The 15,523-nt window shown below is 38.0% G+C and overlaps 6 protein-coding genes across 6 annotated transcripts; 3 read left to right on the top strand and 3 right to left on the bottom strand.

Annotated features, from left to right (window-relative positions):
• Nucleotides 1–104: 104 nt before the first annotated feature.
• Nucleotides 105–2,100, bottom strand: OEP16-1 (outer plastid envelope protein 16-1). Its single transcript, XM_022038864.2, has 6 exons — nucleotides 1,733–2,100; nucleotides 1,569–1,620; nucleotides 1,281–1,312; nucleotides 945–978; nucleotides 542–609; nucleotides 105–378 (listed from the first exon to the last, which is right to left on the bottom strand). The coding sequence occupies exons 1-6, from the start codon at nucleotides 1,844–1,846 to the stop codon at nucleotides 238–240; spliced, it is 441 nt and encodes a 146-aa protein (XP_021894556.1). The 5' UTR covers nucleotides 1,847–2,100; the 3' UTR covers nucleotides 105–237.
• A 321-nt stretch (nucleotides 2,101–2,421) lies between these two features.
• On the top strand, nucleotides 2,422–4,566 carry TIM9 (Tim10/DDP family zinc finger protein). The gene is made up of 2 exons (XM_022038877.2): nucleotides 2,422–2,610; nucleotides 4,109–4,566. The coding sequence occupies exons 1-2, from the start codon at nucleotides 2,516–2,518 to the stop codon at nucleotides 4,293–4,295; spliced, it is 282 nt and encodes a 93-aa protein (XP_021894569.1). The 5' UTR covers nucleotides 2,422–2,515; the 3' UTR covers nucleotides 4,296–4,566.
• A 143-nt stretch (nucleotides 4,567–4,709) lies between these two features.
• Nucleotides 4,710–6,196, bottom strand: LOC110812178 (CAX-interacting protein 4-like). The gene is given in 2 exon segments (XM_022038876.2): nucleotides 4,710–4,930; nucleotides 4,932–6,196. Coding segments are annotated over 2 exon segments (855 nt in total). The 5' UTR covers nucleotides 5,720–6,196; the 3' UTR covers nucleotides 4,710–4,863.
• A 3,028-nt stretch (nucleotides 6,197–9,224) lies between these two features.
• On the top strand, nucleotides 9,225–9,794 carry LOC110812111 (RING-H2 finger protein ATL57-like). The gene has a single exon (XM_022038787.1). It carries the CDS (start codon nucleotides 9,225–9,227, stop codon nucleotides 9,792–9,794), a length of 570 nt encoding a protein of 189 aa, XP_021894479.1.
• A 645-nt stretch (nucleotides 9,795–10,439) lies between these two features.
• On the top strand, nucleotides 10,440–10,946 carry LOC110812110 (E3 ubiquitin-protein ligase ATL23-like). Its single transcript, XM_022038786.1, has one exon. The coding sequence runs from the start codon at nucleotides 10,440–10,442 to the stop codon at nucleotides 10,944–10,946; it is 507 nt and encodes a 168-aa protein (XP_021894478.1).
• A 1,911-nt stretch (nucleotides 10,947–12,857) lies between these two features.
• Nucleotides 12,858–15,233, bottom strand: LOC110812211 (Glycosyl hydrolase superfamily protein). Its single transcript, XM_022038923.2, has 3 exons — nucleotides 14,098–15,233; nucleotides 13,286–13,574; nucleotides 12,858–13,202 (listed from the first exon to the last, which is right to left on the bottom strand). The coding sequence occupies exons 1-3, from the start codon at nucleotides 15,133–15,135 to the stop codon at nucleotides 13,048–13,050; spliced, it is 1,482 nt and encodes a 493-aa protein (XP_021894615.1). The 5' UTR covers nucleotides 15,136–15,233; the 3' UTR covers nucleotides 12,858–13,047.
• Between the last annotated feature and the right edge of the window lie 290 nt (nucleotides 15,234–15,523).

The raw sequence follows: 15,523 nt of genomic DNA, 5'->3' as shown, positions 1-15,523 counted from the left end.
TGTTTTTCATTCGATTGTCATATAATTCTTGGTTCAAATTTTAATATTATTATGTTTGAGTTACCACCATCTCTACTCTGAATTCTTTGATTGTTTTTTGAATATTGAGTAAAGAAAGCATTTTATTTAACACTGAGGTTTTCCTTTGCTTACAACTAGAAATCCTTGAAGAGCAAAACAACTACATTGCCTCCTTCATTTTCCCACATAGTTGAGAACAACAACGGTAGTAAGGGTTCAGGTTAGATAGTTGAGAAACTCTGAAGCAGTAGCAACGGCACCTCCTGTGATGGCATCTATCATTATCTTATCTCTGTCTTTGTTACTTGCTGCAGAAACCAGTGCTCCTGTCAATGCTCCCCCAATCATTGCATTCTTCTGTAACATTCCCACATGAGTTTTTTTAAATTTAAAATACAATAAGACTTAATTACTAAATATATTTTTTAAAAGCCATAAACTAGAGTATAATTTCAGTAAAATCTCAAAGACTTGTATTAACTTTAGTCTCTGGCAACCCTAATGGCATAGTGTTACATACCCAGTCTTTGGTTCCTCTAATCTTCTCTGCCCCATAATGCATTCCAACATATACTCCGGCCAGAGTTCCTGTTCATACACTCAACTTAATCCTCTGTTTCATCAGAACATACACAACAAGAACTTCCACAAAGTTAAACCTACCAGAAAATTACAGTGTCCTTCATTTATAATTTTGCTCTTGTTAGGGTTCAAAGCCCCATTATCTTTTCAGTACCATGTTTTTTTTTCTTAAATATTTAAAATTATTTTTTGTTCTTGTTTTCTTTTCTTTCTTTAATTTTTGTTTTTTTTTTAGTTTTCGGTTTTAATGCGTTTGCGTTCAGAAACTAACAATTCTATGTAAAATGATAAAAGAATCATATTAAGAAACTCAATAAGTAAACTGTAGAAGGTGAACTTACCATAGTAAGCACCTTCTTTGCACATTTTCTTCAACTGCAACAAGTCATATTTCAACATCAGCAAAGAATGAGACTGATAGGAGATGAAACTAATTGATTGGAGAGTCAAAAACTATTCAGCAACATCCAATTAAAACTATGGTTGAACAAATCTACCATAATATAAAATTAAAATTTTATCAAAATTTAAGATTCGTTGTTTCAATTCACATAAGATTATGTTTTTAATTATCCTAAAACAATGCAAAACATCTGATAGTTAAACTACATGTAAATTAAAGAAAACAAGTTTCACAAAACATTCATGAAATAGTTGTGAACATTGCCGTTACTCACTGTATGCTCAAAATTGTGGCCTGAAAAATTCCCTGCAAAGAGAACAATAATCTTTTAGAAATTCTGTGCTAATCATTTTAGCAAGTACTGGGACTATTTTAATTTCAATCCCTGAGGAAAAACTGTCTTGACATTCAAATCTAATCATAACATTAGATAAACATAAACACACCTAAACCAAATAACAATCAGAAATTAAGCCATCATGATTTATTTAGTGAGATTAGCATCTCTTTTACTTCAGAACACTATGTATATGAACCTTATTTTTTGGCTGGAAATGTATACCTTTCCTGACGACATGGTAGGCATCCTTTGCAAGTACTCTAGTAGCCGCAACCTAAACAAAGAGAGGTAACGGTACCGTTTCAAACTCCAAAAAGACGATCGAATTTCGGCAAAGGAAATGCAGAGAAGTGAAAAGAACAATGTGTATCAACATATGCACTTACTGTTCCGATCTTGAGGAAACCGTCGACGGTGAGATTGAGGAAGGGATTGCCCATGTCTATTGTCACGTCGACCTTCGGCGTCGATAGTGAACCTGCGAATCTGCTCATCGGCATCTTCTTCTTCCTCTTCTTCTTCTTCTTCTTCACTTAACAGACTAATACTTTCACCCCTCTCGATCTGTGTGCGTATATATATGGCTTGTTTTGTATTTTTTCTTAAATATCTTCTACTCTGAATCTTTATATGCACACAAGTATATGTAAATAATGTGGATTGCTTGGAAATGAAAAAGAAGACCAGGGAAGTGAATTTACGGCAATGCCATCACTGCAACTGCTAAAACCAGTATGTCCGGCGCTGGTTGAGGGGAAGCCTTGATGGAGATCAGGTGCAGTTCGGCCTTTTCCGTCTCCACGTGGCAGCTATCCATTGGTTTTTAAACCAACGGTTGAAAATAAATGTCTTTTTCTTCTACTGGATCATAATTTATTTCATTAATGAGAATTCAAAAAATTATATTTTTATTATTTATTATTTTTAAGTGATTTTCTCTGTAGAAAATTATCATGATAAAGCAAAGGCCCATATCGAGGTCTTCAGCCCATCAGAATACGGACGTCAAAACGCAGCGTTTTAAAGGCGAAGTTTATTGCACCGTCTTTGTTAGGGTTTTTGTTTATAGGGTATAAAACAGATGTCTAAGGTCTTCTTCCTCAATCTTTTTGCATTCAAAGTCAGACAGAAACCCTAGTGAAGTTTGATTGAAGTGGGTAGGTTACAGTATGGACAAGGGCATCTTAGCAGGACTCGATGGCCTTCCCGAGGAAGACAAGGCCCGAATGAGCGCCATGATCGACCACCTCCAGCTTCGTGATAGGTTCGTTTCCTCTCTTCTTAAATATTTTACTCTTTAATTCATCAATTTCTTTTTGCGCTGGAGCTCGAATAATGTCTTGTGATAGTTTGAATTTAAGGCTTTCTGAGAAGCTTATCCTTTTGGTTTCCGATTTGATTTAGATGAGATTTGACTTTAAGTTAACTAATGGGTTTGTTCGATTACGTAGGATTCCTGCTGTTTTAGCTTGTTTAGTTTAGTTAGTTCAAGTAATTTATGGTAATGCGAGTTTCATTTTGTTATTTCTTTGGATTCTTCAAGCAAGTCGACCCCTTTTAATCGTAATCCAAAAATGCTGTGCTTGCTGTTTGAGTTACGGGTATAAGTTGTGCTTAGGTGCTATTCTTCAAGCAAGTTGATCCCTTTAGCCCAAATCTAAAATGCTCTTCTTGCCGTTTGAATTATGGATCTAAATAGTGATTTAGGGCTATGATTCTTCAAGCAAATTAATCTCTTTTAGCTGGAAACTAGTACTTAGTTTCCCTCCTATAGGATGCACGGCCTAGAACTAGTCAAAGTAAATTAATATTTATGGTTTTGTTTTTTTAATTTCTAGCTTCACATTACATTATTGTGAGATGGGTTGCATCTTCTTTTTCCCCTGCAACTCGTCGAAGTGAAGCTAAAACAAAGGATCTCCTTAAAACCAGTGCAGGCATTTGTGTTGCATCTGGACGTTTAGGGAACAACATTTCACCTACTTTGACCTTATTTTCTTGCCTTAACTTTGGTTTAGGCCTCCACAGAATGTTTTGCAGCGGGCTATGCTTCAGCTTGTTTGGTGCAACAAACAAAGCCTTTTGTTGAGATGTTAATGCAAAACATTAGCATTACATTACAAGTATTGCTTCAGAATAAGTTACTAAAAGCAGCAAGCAGTTTGTTTCTTTTGCTGTCTTGGGATGGTGATGTGGTTGTAGTTATTTTAAGTTCTTGTAGAATCTGTGTTTTTTTGTGGGAATGTGGTTTATTTTTGGTTTGTGATTCTTTGATTAAAGAAAAAAAACAGCTGTTATTGTTTTTTCCTTGTTAACCAGGGTTCTGTCGTGTTGCTTCGGAGGAACCACACTGCACTTATTATTATAGCATTTCATAATTAATCAATAATTTTGTGTAATAATTATTATTAATGTGTAGTAATTCAGTTACTGCCTACTGTGCAGTAGTTACTTGAGAAAACAACCAAAATAGTGTTGAAATATTAGAAACTTACCACGGAGGAATAGTGCCTCCTGACATCATAGATATTCACTGTTATCATTTGGTCGTTCATCTATATAAATGGATAATTTTGGAAATGTTCAGTTTTCTACTTATACCTGAGACTTCTGGCTTTCACAAATCCACTCGAAAATAATTCTTACAAGAACTCTTAACTGTTTATTGCATATATTGCAGAGACAAATCTCTGTCATATCTAGGTTATGGGTATATTCTGTATCATTTTCTAATCTGTGTTATTTTTCACTTGAACGAGCAGTCTGAGAATGTATAATTCTCTTGTAGAAAGATGCTTCACTGATTGTGTTGACAACTTCACAAGGAAAACCCTACAGAAACAAGAAGAGACTTGCGTCATGAGATGTGCTGAGAAGTTTTTGAAGCATTCTATGCGTGTTGGGATGAGATTTGCTGAACTCAACTCGCAAGCAGCCACACAAGATTGATTTAAAACCTTTTACAAAAGACCATGGATGTATGTGGCTGAAACCAACCATTTTGTGACCTTGTAGTGCTTTCCCTTTTAACTTGGCTAGGTCTTATATTTTATTTTGATTTCCTGTTGCTCCAATTGAATACAAAAATATCACCTTGCCAATCAAGATTTTTGTCCGCAGAATAGCATTTATTTGTATTTGAGTATGATGAACCAACCCTGTGGGTCGTCAATAAAACTCTGCTTTTTGATTATTGTATAAAATAACCCATTTTGGATCATTATATTATAGCTTGGACTGAATAAGAATTTCTCAGACGATTGAATTTGTCGAAATTATTACAAGCACGCTGCCTGCTTATTTTTGAGGAAACAATTCAAATTGGAAGCTTTCTGGAGCAAATGCTGCTTATGTTCCATCTAGTAAGTAAAATGTTTGTAGATTTGGATACATATTTTGATGTACATTTGTAGAGTTTGAAAAATTATATGCAAATAGATCATCTATATGTAAGATGCACAAATCAATCATGCTTCAGACATATGAGCTCAACGAATCTTACAAAAGCTACTGATCATCATGAATCAGAATCTGATTCAGCCCTCCTGCTCTTCCGCTTATGCCTTCTTCTGGCGTCTTGAGATATCTGAATCAGAGTAATCTGGATGGTGATGACTTCTTCTTCTTCTCTTCTCTTTCTTACTCTTTCTCCTATGTTGCCGAGGCTCACCATCCTCATCACAGGACTCATCCCTCTTTCTCCTCTTCTCCTTTCTCCTCTTCCTCCTACCTTCATCTTCATCCTCAGAACCATCATATTCCCTCTCCCCACTTCTCCTTTTCTTTGACTTCCTTCTGTCCTTCCTCCTATCCCCTGAATCTGAATCATCTGAATCCTCCTCCCTCTTTCTCAATGACTTCCCCTTACTACATCTCTTCTTCCCATATCTCTCAGCAATAATCCTCTCAATCTCCGAATCAGCATCAGAATCTGAACTCTCACTCTCCTCTTCCTCTTCCTCACTCTCAGCAGCCTTCTTCCCCTTAATCTTATCCAGCCCAGACAAAATCGCTGCTTCAATAGCTTCAGGGTCTTTCCCTTTAACATCATCCCTGACACTCAAGAAGTTCCTGCACTGAAACGTAAGGTGACCAACACGGTCACACTTCTTACAAGCTCCACGAGCCTCATCAGACTTTGAACCAGTAATACGGGCAAGCGCCAGAAGACCCTGAAAGCTGGCATAAGCATTCTCAGCCTCTGGTTCGGAGTTAGATGCCTTGTGCTGCGCCGAGTTCTTGGAGTCATCTTTGTTAGGCGCATATGGATCGTATCCTATTGCACTCTGCCATATACCGTGCGTCTGCAAGGCTGCACTGCTATGCACCCGATTATTCGCAGGCATGCGAACCCTTCCTGCTGTTGCCGGCATCTTGAGGAAATCTAGAGATCAAAATCTGCCTAAGAGAATCGAACCCTAATTAGGGCTTTACACTCACAAGAAGGAAAAAAGAAAGAGAAACGAACCCTAGAATTAAAGCTTCCAATTCAAAATCAATCAAGATGAGTATTAGGGTTTCAACAGGCGATTTTATGTGTCTTTAGAACTTCGGTAAATTCAAGCTGGGATCTAAATACAGGATTCAAACAAGAGAGCTTCCGGGTCGCGTATAAATTTTTCTACGATCACGAATCCGAAAGCAAACCCAATTCGTGAAATCCAAGGAAATCATCTAATCATCGTCACTTTTCATGTTTTAGCTTCAATTAAAGGAGCACATGAGAAACAAGATGGAGTACCAATTAGAGAATGGAAACGAAAGATGAAAAAGTAAAATTGATCTGGAGCGAGATTATTACCGGTTTTGGAGGAGAAGGAAAGAATTCTGGGTTTTCTGCTTATGGCGCACGGAAAGTCGTTTTATAGAGGCGGTAGGTACATTCCTAATCCGGAAATTACTGGGCTAATAATTAATTAATTAATTAATTAGACTAATATATACGCTAATTACTCAATTAATTAGACTACTAAGAGGCCCAAATGTGATGGGCCTGGGCCCGCCTCTTAAACTACTACTTGCGATGTTGTTTGTGTTAGAAAGGAAAAATCTTTGTTTCCTTTTTTTTGAAGTTTCCTTTTCTATTCTCTTCAGCTCAATATAAAATCACTCTCTCTTTCTCACTCTAATACCACCAGTAATAGTTGCAGAGCATCCATGGCGGCCATGATGCTACCTACTACACAATCTCTTCCTCCTCCTCCTCCTCCTCCTCCTCCTCCGCTGCAACAATTACCATACTTAATATTCATTGTTGTCTGTTCCATTCTTCTCTTGCTTGCCTGCCTGACTCGCTTTAGATTTAAAGTTCTCTGCTTTCGCCGAGATACTGAAGATAGAAACTTGTCGGGTGAGCGTCAGACGCAGACATCAGGTTCCCAGTTCGGTCGATCGTTTGCGTCTGGGGAAGCTGACTTCGCCGGTAGCCTCCTCACTGTATACCGGAGCGGGGAAGGGAAAAACGAGGGAAACTTCAGCGACGACTGTGTGATATGCATGGAGAGTTTTGCCGAGGGAGATGAGTGTAGGGTCATAATCAGGTGCAACCATGGCTACCATAAATCCTGTCTTGACCAGTGGCTGATTAGGCACGAGCACTGTCCGATCTGTCGAGGTTCTGTTTAAAATGGTTCTGATCGGTTGTGAGTTTTGAGTGAAGTCTAATTTTATTTATTTATTTATTTATTATTGGGATAGTTACAAAGGCATAAAATATATTAGTGTAATTTTTGTTTTCTTAAAAAATAATAAGAAATTTCGATATTAGTGTAATTCATTAATGGTCTATAATTGGATCGGACCAAATTATATTGCAATAAGAAAATTCAAATACATGGAAATTCGAAAACCTTTTATACCAACATTGATAAAATATGAACAAAAAAAATGATATCTAACAACAATGCAAGAGATATAAAGATTCTGTTATTAGTTCAATACTTTGTTTCATAAATATAAATTTTTAATTTATATTGGTTTGGTCCAACTTGACCAAATTAAGAGAATATATATATATATATATATTTACTATAATAATTTATTTATTAATTAAATTACTCATCTACGTGAATATAAAATATAATCAAATTCACATTTTTAATTATGAAGAAAAAAAATAAAAGAGTTACATATATTTTTAATTTAAAATAAAAGAGTTGCATTATTCTCAGGGATGACCCAAAAGAAGAAACCCGAATCCGTTAATCCCAAACAAACCTCGTGGGTAAACCCAATATATTTTATATTTTTAATTATTAAAAATATATAAAGAAAATATACGTATATATATATATATATATATTTAGACACATAATTTCTTATCCTTAACGTTTTCGAATTATTATTATTAATATATAATTATTATTTTTCTCCAAACAAATTATCAAGTTCTGTACACCGAATCAAAATAGAATTTCTCATCCTTAACGTTTTCGAATTATTATTATTATTATTAATATATAAACACCCCCCCAATAACTAAAAGCTCAAGAACGTCTTTCGCTCTTTTCTTCTCTGACACATGGAATCCACTTAATCGCAAAATCACCCACGAACATGGATTACTCGCCGTCTCAACCTCCATTTTCGGACACGTCGCCTGACCTAGCCCCGCTTCCACCGCTGAAGCACTTCGTCTTCCCTCTCAACCTATTTGCTTTGTCCATTTTACTGCTTCTTTTCTGTAGCATTGGCTGTCGAATTTACGCTTGCTTTATCCAGTATACAGAAGAAGATATTGAACAGGGAGTTTCGCCGTCTCCCCGCCTAACGACACCGTATCGTCTTCGTCATTTTTTTCCACCAGTGCATCCTCTTGGTTCCCAAGTTACGCCATCGCCGTCGGTTCAGTCTTCCAATGAAGTGCAGAATTCAACCCCGGGCGCTGGAACCTCTGTCTTTGTTTACGAAAACGACGTCGTTATGGAAAAGATAGGAAAGTTAAACGATGTCGAATGCGTGATATGCCTCGAGGGTTTTGTCCAAGGAGACAAGTGTAAGATTCTTAACGACTGCAATCATGTGTTCCACAAACCTTGTATCGACACGTGGCTGAAGATTCATAACCAGTGTCCGATTTGTCGGAGCTACGTCGCCGGCGGTTCTTTCCGTGTCGGTGACACTGCAAGTGCGGGGATCCAAGAGGAACATAGCTACGTATAGGTTTTGTTCTACTTTTTCAATGCGGGGAAAATTTGAGAAAAAAAGCTCCCTTGTTCAACTCGTGCATGTAGATTCGTATGTGTAATGTACGAAGGTTAATTGATTTAATTAAATACACACACATATATATACCTGCTGCAAACATGATTACGGAAATTTCTGGCACATATAAATCGGTCACGTAGAAATTTTAGACAAGATTAAAAGGAATAATTATCTATACGAAAAATAATTTAGGATGTATCGTTATAATTTTTAGTGGAGACAAATCTTATTCTTTTATGTAATGATTTTTTAATACATTTAGAATAAACATAAATTTACTAATAAATCTTAAATTAATTTTACACGAAGGATCTCTTACACCTCCTTTTTCATTTTCTCTTCTACCATACTTGTTTCTCTTGGGTTTTCTTTTAATGATGTCAGATTAGGGTACTAATTAATTTATAATTAATATTAAGTAATTAAGTGAACATAATAATTTGTACATAGTTCGACACCGAAACCGGGTTGAGATAGGATTATGAATCCGATTCCAAAAATAATTAACTACTTACCCTAATATATATAAACTCAGCTCCCCATAACTTGGAACGCAGACAAACATCTTTTATCATTTTGCTAATCAGTCCTCAAAACTTCGTATTATTGCTCTCTCTCTCTGATACCCATCCATCAAAAATCGACTTAATTACCTTAAGAGTACCCAAAAAAATGGCGTCTCCGCCTCCTCAACCTCCTTCTTCCGCCACCTCCAACTTCCAAACACATCCAATTTTCCCTCTATTCTTCCCGCTCGCCCTAATTACTTTCGTCGTTCTCCTTTTCCTCTTTGTCATTTTCCATAAGTTTATACGCTGCTGTTCGGACTCCACAGAACCAGATATTGAACAAGGAGTTTCGTCGACACTGCCGCATACGATGCTGCTTCTCTTTCTCCATCCTCATTTATTACCTGCACCGGCGCCGCAACTGCCTCGTCGTCCTCAAGCGACGCCGTTTCAGTCATCAGGGGAAGCGCAGAGTTCAATCCCGGGCGCTGGGAGCTCTGTCTTTGTGTACAAAAGCGACGTCGTTCTGGGAAATTTGAATGAGGAATGTGTCATATGTCTTGAGGGTTTTGCTGACGGAGAGGAGTGTAAGATTCTCAATGACTGTAACCACGGCTACCATAAACCTTGCGTCGATAAGTGGCTGAAGATTCATAACCAGTGTCCGCTTTGTCGGAGCTCCGTCGCCGGCGGTTCTTTCCGTGTCTCTGATACTGCAACTCCCAGACAGTAGGTTTTTATTCTTTTGTAAGTACAAACTTTTGGGAATTGAGACGGGATAAGCTCCCTTGTAAACTCCTGTAATATTGATTTGTCGGTACATATAGCATTTACATGTACTTGTAAACTCCTGTAATGGGCTCGCGAGCCACAGTTTAAAGAATAGTTTTGAAGTTCAGATTTAAGCAAACAACTAATCTCGAATAACCAGACCAGATCAAATAATTAACTTAATTAGTCCATGCCAGCATTAAGGATAAACTGTTTAGTTTCTGAAAAATTTTGGCTTTGAAACTTAACCATTTGATTCATTATTGACAATATTCATGTCTAATTTTGATTGAAAAAATATGTACACGGGAGGAAACCCTAGCTTTCTTTATTTAAATAAATTAATGCCCATAAACTTTGTGAGATCTTTTCCATTAAATAATTTTGATTATCTCATAATTATCTATCGAATTATTCAAAAACAAACCTAATACAGAAAAAAGTCAAACCTACAAACCAAATTAATTTTTATACATATTGAGATTAATAATAATAATCAGAAAAATTAGTAATGAAAAAGATAAAATAAACCTTAAACATTTCTGTTTATCTTCCTCATTCTTCTTTCACCTCCAAACAAACTTATACACACCCTTCTCACCAGTACATGGTTTCTCCATCGCCTCAACCTCGTTCCCCTCCGCCGCCGGCGCCGACCGCATCACACCAACTGCCGTTGTCGCCGGCTATATTTCCTCTCTGTTACCTCGTCTTCTCCGTTATCTTTATCATCTACGTCACTTGCCGTCGATACAATGAGCCCTCAGATATAGAAGTCGGAAACCTAGCGTCTCAGCTGCACCGCCGTGTTCTTCCCCAACTTCCATCTTTACCACCAGCGGGTCCGCCCGGTAGCACTGTCTTTGTCTACGGAAAAAACGCCGTTAACTGCAACGAAGTCGACTGCGCGATTTGCCTCGACGGTTTTAGCGACGGTGACGAATGCAAGGTTCTTCACGGGTGCAACCATGGCTTCCATAAAGCTTGCATCGACAAATGGCTGAGCCAGGACAAACACTGCCCGCTTTGTCGTGGAGCGGTTCTTGAAGGGTCGGTTCGGGTCGGTGCGATTCATGTCGAGCCGCGTTATAACAATGATCGAGATCGGATTTAGTCTATGTCTGTGTATATGCGTGCATTTGAAAGAAGGGTTCCTCGGTTGTTCGTATGGAAGTTGATATACTTGCAATATATCGTACGGGTCTTGTTCGGTTTTTTCTTTGTGCAAGACTACTCTTTTAATTTTTTTATTTCAAGAATATTATGATAAATTCGAGCGTAAAATAATTTATAAATATAGTGTTCTAAGGATTATAATTCTGAAATATTTCTGGGAGGTTTGGATGTCGGATGTCGTAGTTCCCATGGCTCGATAGCGTTTGCTGGATAGCGAAGAATTCACTCTCGTTTCCAGACCTTTATCCAAATGGTTTATTTGCTTTTCTTGGATTCCTCGGTAGTATTGAAGTAGTTGTTAATGAATTAACTAAGAGCTCTGTAATCTCGATGGGAACTATGTAATTTTAGAGCCTGCTTGGTTCCCTTTCTTACAATTTGATTTGATTTAATAAAAATATGTGTAAGTAATGTATGAAATAGTGTCCTTTGTCAATAAATATAAAAGATAATTCAGAAGAAATATTATGAAATCTCATTTCAAATATTTGTTCCTTTTTTAAGTCAATTTTAATGTATAACTGATTAAAATTTATTTTTATTATATATATATATATATCTTATAATTAACAAATACATAAATTCACACACACAAAAAAAAACATCTTAATATAAAACTACATTGCCTTTTTGTTGGATTTTGTTCTCATAGGGCAAATCTTGGTCAATAATAATTTTCCTGTCATTAATAAAAGGGACCAAATAATATTACTTAACAAGGATTTTGGTAATAATTTAAAAAATATGGTGTTTGACTTCAATTATTTTATATATATATATATATATGTATAAATTGATAGAGTGCAATTTTTATTACAAAAATTTATAAGTACAGTAACAAAATAAGAGATCAACATAACGTCTACTAAAATTTTAAGAAATCATATATATATATATTCTTTTTTATTGAATGTTATAAATCGTGTACCCATAATTTTCTAATTATCCAAATGCTTAAACAACTTATTTGTGAATGTATACAAAACGAGACTGCTCGGTTTCATGTATTTTACCAGAAATTGACTGTTAATTTTTAATTTAAACACCTGCCATGAAATACAGATATACTGTTCTTAAAAAAAAAAAAAAGAGGGAAAAAAAACAGATTTTCAGTATCGGATTTTAACCTAAACCAGGTCGAAATAGGATTCCTAATCTTCCACTGATTCCGTAATGTTTTAATCAGGAACTCTTGCAGTATAAATTATAAGCAGATTTCTTTCCCAATTAAAAACTTAAATTTTTTAATTACCTTTCAATTCATTCCACCATGAGTATCGCCTCGCCTCTCCTTCAACATCCGTCTTCTCCGGCATTAATAACCAACCTGTTTAACTCCTCCGCTTCACTCGTCGAACACAGAGTGCTTAAACTGCTTGCAATTTCATTCATCCTCCAAGCAGTTTTCATCGCTTTTTCTGCTATTTTCCGATTCAGTCGAAACCGACTCGGTCGCCGTCAGCCCGAAAGAACGACGCCCTATAATGACCGTTGTGTAATTTGCTTGGAAGACTTGAAGACCGACGCAGGGTTTTATAAAGTTCTTGGGGAGTGCAACCATAGCTACCATAAAGCTTGTATAGATCGGTGGCTCGCCATCCATGCAGACTGCCCTATCTGCCGCGCCTCTGCATGGGACGAGAGTAGCGAGGGTATGATTTTTAATCGGTTATGGAACTGCATTAACTTGGATCAAATTGTTGTATTACGCCATTAATTAATTAATTAATTAAACATTATTAAGTTGATGATTTATTTATAAATCAGTAATTATTTACTTTTTGGAATTACTGTGTTTTTTTTTTTTTCTCTATAATTGGGGTTGAAAAAGAAAAAGAATTTGCAAACGTAGAAAATTTATCTTCTCAATTAGTCAAATCATGGTACCAAATCACTAGCCATTATACGCACCGTTTCAACCCAAAAGCCCCAAAACTAATTTCACACAAAAATAAAAAACTAGACAGTCCAGACTGCTCTATTACGTCCTCCATAACTCACACAAAGTAAAAAACAATAAATAATAACAAATATTTTTATTAAAGGACAAGAAACAAAAATGGTGGGAATATCAAATTCAAGCCTGCAATTATCAATCTCCAGATCGTACTACAATCTCTCCTCGAGATTCCCGCCACAGACTTTTCCAGCTTTACTTCATGAATATCAAAAGGATAATTACACGCTTCGTAACCTGTAATAATCCAAAAAAGAATTTATGTTACAGCTCGCTCAATCAGATATAAGCAGGACTGGATATAGCCAAAAAGTACGTACTGGGATCAGTTGATGTGAGCACTCCGGTGTGATTGAAGTCACAGTTAAAGTCGTGGCGACCGAAGGCCTGATAGTATGCGTTCATGGCGTACGATGCATGTGACCGCACGTTGTTCGGGTTAAAGCAGGTCCCACCTGCTTGTATAGGTCTGCAGTCTACTCCGTTGCTGCAGACATAGTCTATGTTCGCTTGCAACGCCGGGTCGCTAGCGTCCGATTTCGGCACGCACCACTTCTTCTCCGGATCGGACGAGGGCGAATGCGCCACGCCAGATGTGGGACCCGGTGCCTGCAACAAACAAATCGGACGGTCATTATTGGATCCGTGTTGGAAAAAGTTTCAACAAAGGCTGATTTGACAGAACATCTTTTTATGTAATAAGAAAGAGCGGGAGAATTTTGGGTGTTAAATTAAGAAAAGCCTGGCACGTGTCAGAAGAAGCACAAACAGGAAAAGCCTGGGGGAAAGTGGAGTATTTTGGGCGGATCTAGGTGGCGACAGGTGTAGATGAAAGCAAACGTTGTGCCCTACGTGTCAGCTTCTGATTGGAAAGGCTGCGACGGTCAAAGCTGACCAAAGAAGTCTAGTTGAAAACGTAATCTAAGCCATCAAATGAATTTATATCACAACAATCCAACGCTTGAAATCTTGTATACGACGTCACTCAGCAAAAGTTCACTGTTCGGCCCCTCGGTACTAAAAAGAAGTTAGAGGAATTATATTTACGAAATTACCCTCATCGGACTCCGGTCACCGATGGGAAAAAGTCGGGTAGTAAAACATGAAAGACATGGGAATTAATAAAAGTTACCTGTTGATTCCTCAAAACACCGACGTCATAAACCGGATTGAGATCCGGTTTGAACAACCCGAAATTCTGCTCCGATATGGAGGGTTTGAGATTTTCATTAAACAATGAAAAAATGTAGGTCTCAAAGGTCCGATTTGGCATCATCGGCGTGCCTTTACCGGAGTTGACGTGCTTCACGAGGTTACCGTTAAACGAAAGCGCATTTTCCAAGCTGATGCCTGGTTGATTCGGGTCACCCGCCGAAGGCCACCCCGTCTCTGCAACCACTAGGTCAACATCTTCATACCCCACTTTCTTCATCGCCCAGTAGACGGCGTCGAGCTGAGCGTCAAACATGTTCGTGTAGTTAACCTTCGTGACCGGATCAAATACGCCGCGGTTCGGCTTGAAGATGGCGTAGTTCAAGGTGTCAGCTCTGAACCCGAAGTAAGGATACGGGTTCACCATGAACGGCGACTTAGTCTGCCTGTGAAAGTCGAGGATAGGTGCGAATATTGCTTGGTCGTAGCCCTTCCGGAACCGACCCGAGCTTGGCGGCTCAGACCTGGACAGTATACCGAGCGAGTGTGGCGTGGACACCTGAACGGTGGTAATATTAACAAGCTCAAGGGCAGTTTTCAAGGCTTTCATGGCGGGTAAGAGGTGGGCGATTAAAACCTTGTCCGACGTTGCGAGGATCTCGTTGCCGACGGCGATGTAGTTGATGACCGTCTTGGGGTAAAACGGCTGGATGTTGGCGGCCACCCATTGTCTCGCTGCAGGAAGCTTCGCGAGAGGTGGGATATCGCCGTTTCCGACGGTGACAGTTAAGGCGATTCCGGTGCCGGCGAAGGCGCGGAGAATGTCGGGGTTGGCGTCGAAGATTTTAACCCGATCGATGGCGGTTTGAGTCTTGAGGAAGTTAGCAACTCGTTGAGGTGGCGGAAGATTGTTGGCCACAGTTCCGTAGTTTACTCCGATTGAGTAGGAGGCGAAAGCGGAGTTCGTGAAGAGGAAATAAGTGAAGAAGAAAAGAGGAAATAGCTGAGCTGCTGCCATTTTTGCTCTGTAGAATAAACACACTGATAGGAGGAAGGAGGTGGTGGTGGTGGGTGTAAAATGGTAACTCGGTTTGCGTTGTGCTTCACGTGGGGCCCAGTTTCTGCGAGGTTGATGGCGACGTTTTTGGTTATTAAGATTTTTGGGTGGAGCACACGCGCTTTACGTAATTCTCTTTTATAAAAAAAAAAAAAAATTGGAAAAAAAGAAATAAAGTGGTACAGTTGAGTAATTTAATTAATTATGCAGCGTCACATTCTTAGCATTTGATATATTTGAACACGACATCGTTTAACAGCACACGCCTCTCCTGCCTTGATAAAAGTAATTTAATTAGGGTGATTATGATTTTTTGGGGTAATTATGTATTGTAATTATGACTTTGATT

The sequence above is a fragment of the Carica papaya genome, chromosome 2, assembly GCF_054855325.1.
Source record: "Carica papaya isolate Zhongbai chromosome 2, ASM5485532v1, whole genome shotgun sequence".
Taxonomy (NCBI): Eukaryota; Viridiplantae; Streptophyta; class Magnoliopsida; order Brassicales; family Caricaceae; genus Carica; species Carica papaya.
Note: the sequence above shows the minus strand (reverse complement) of the source record. Positions and strands in the feature narration are given on the sequence as shown.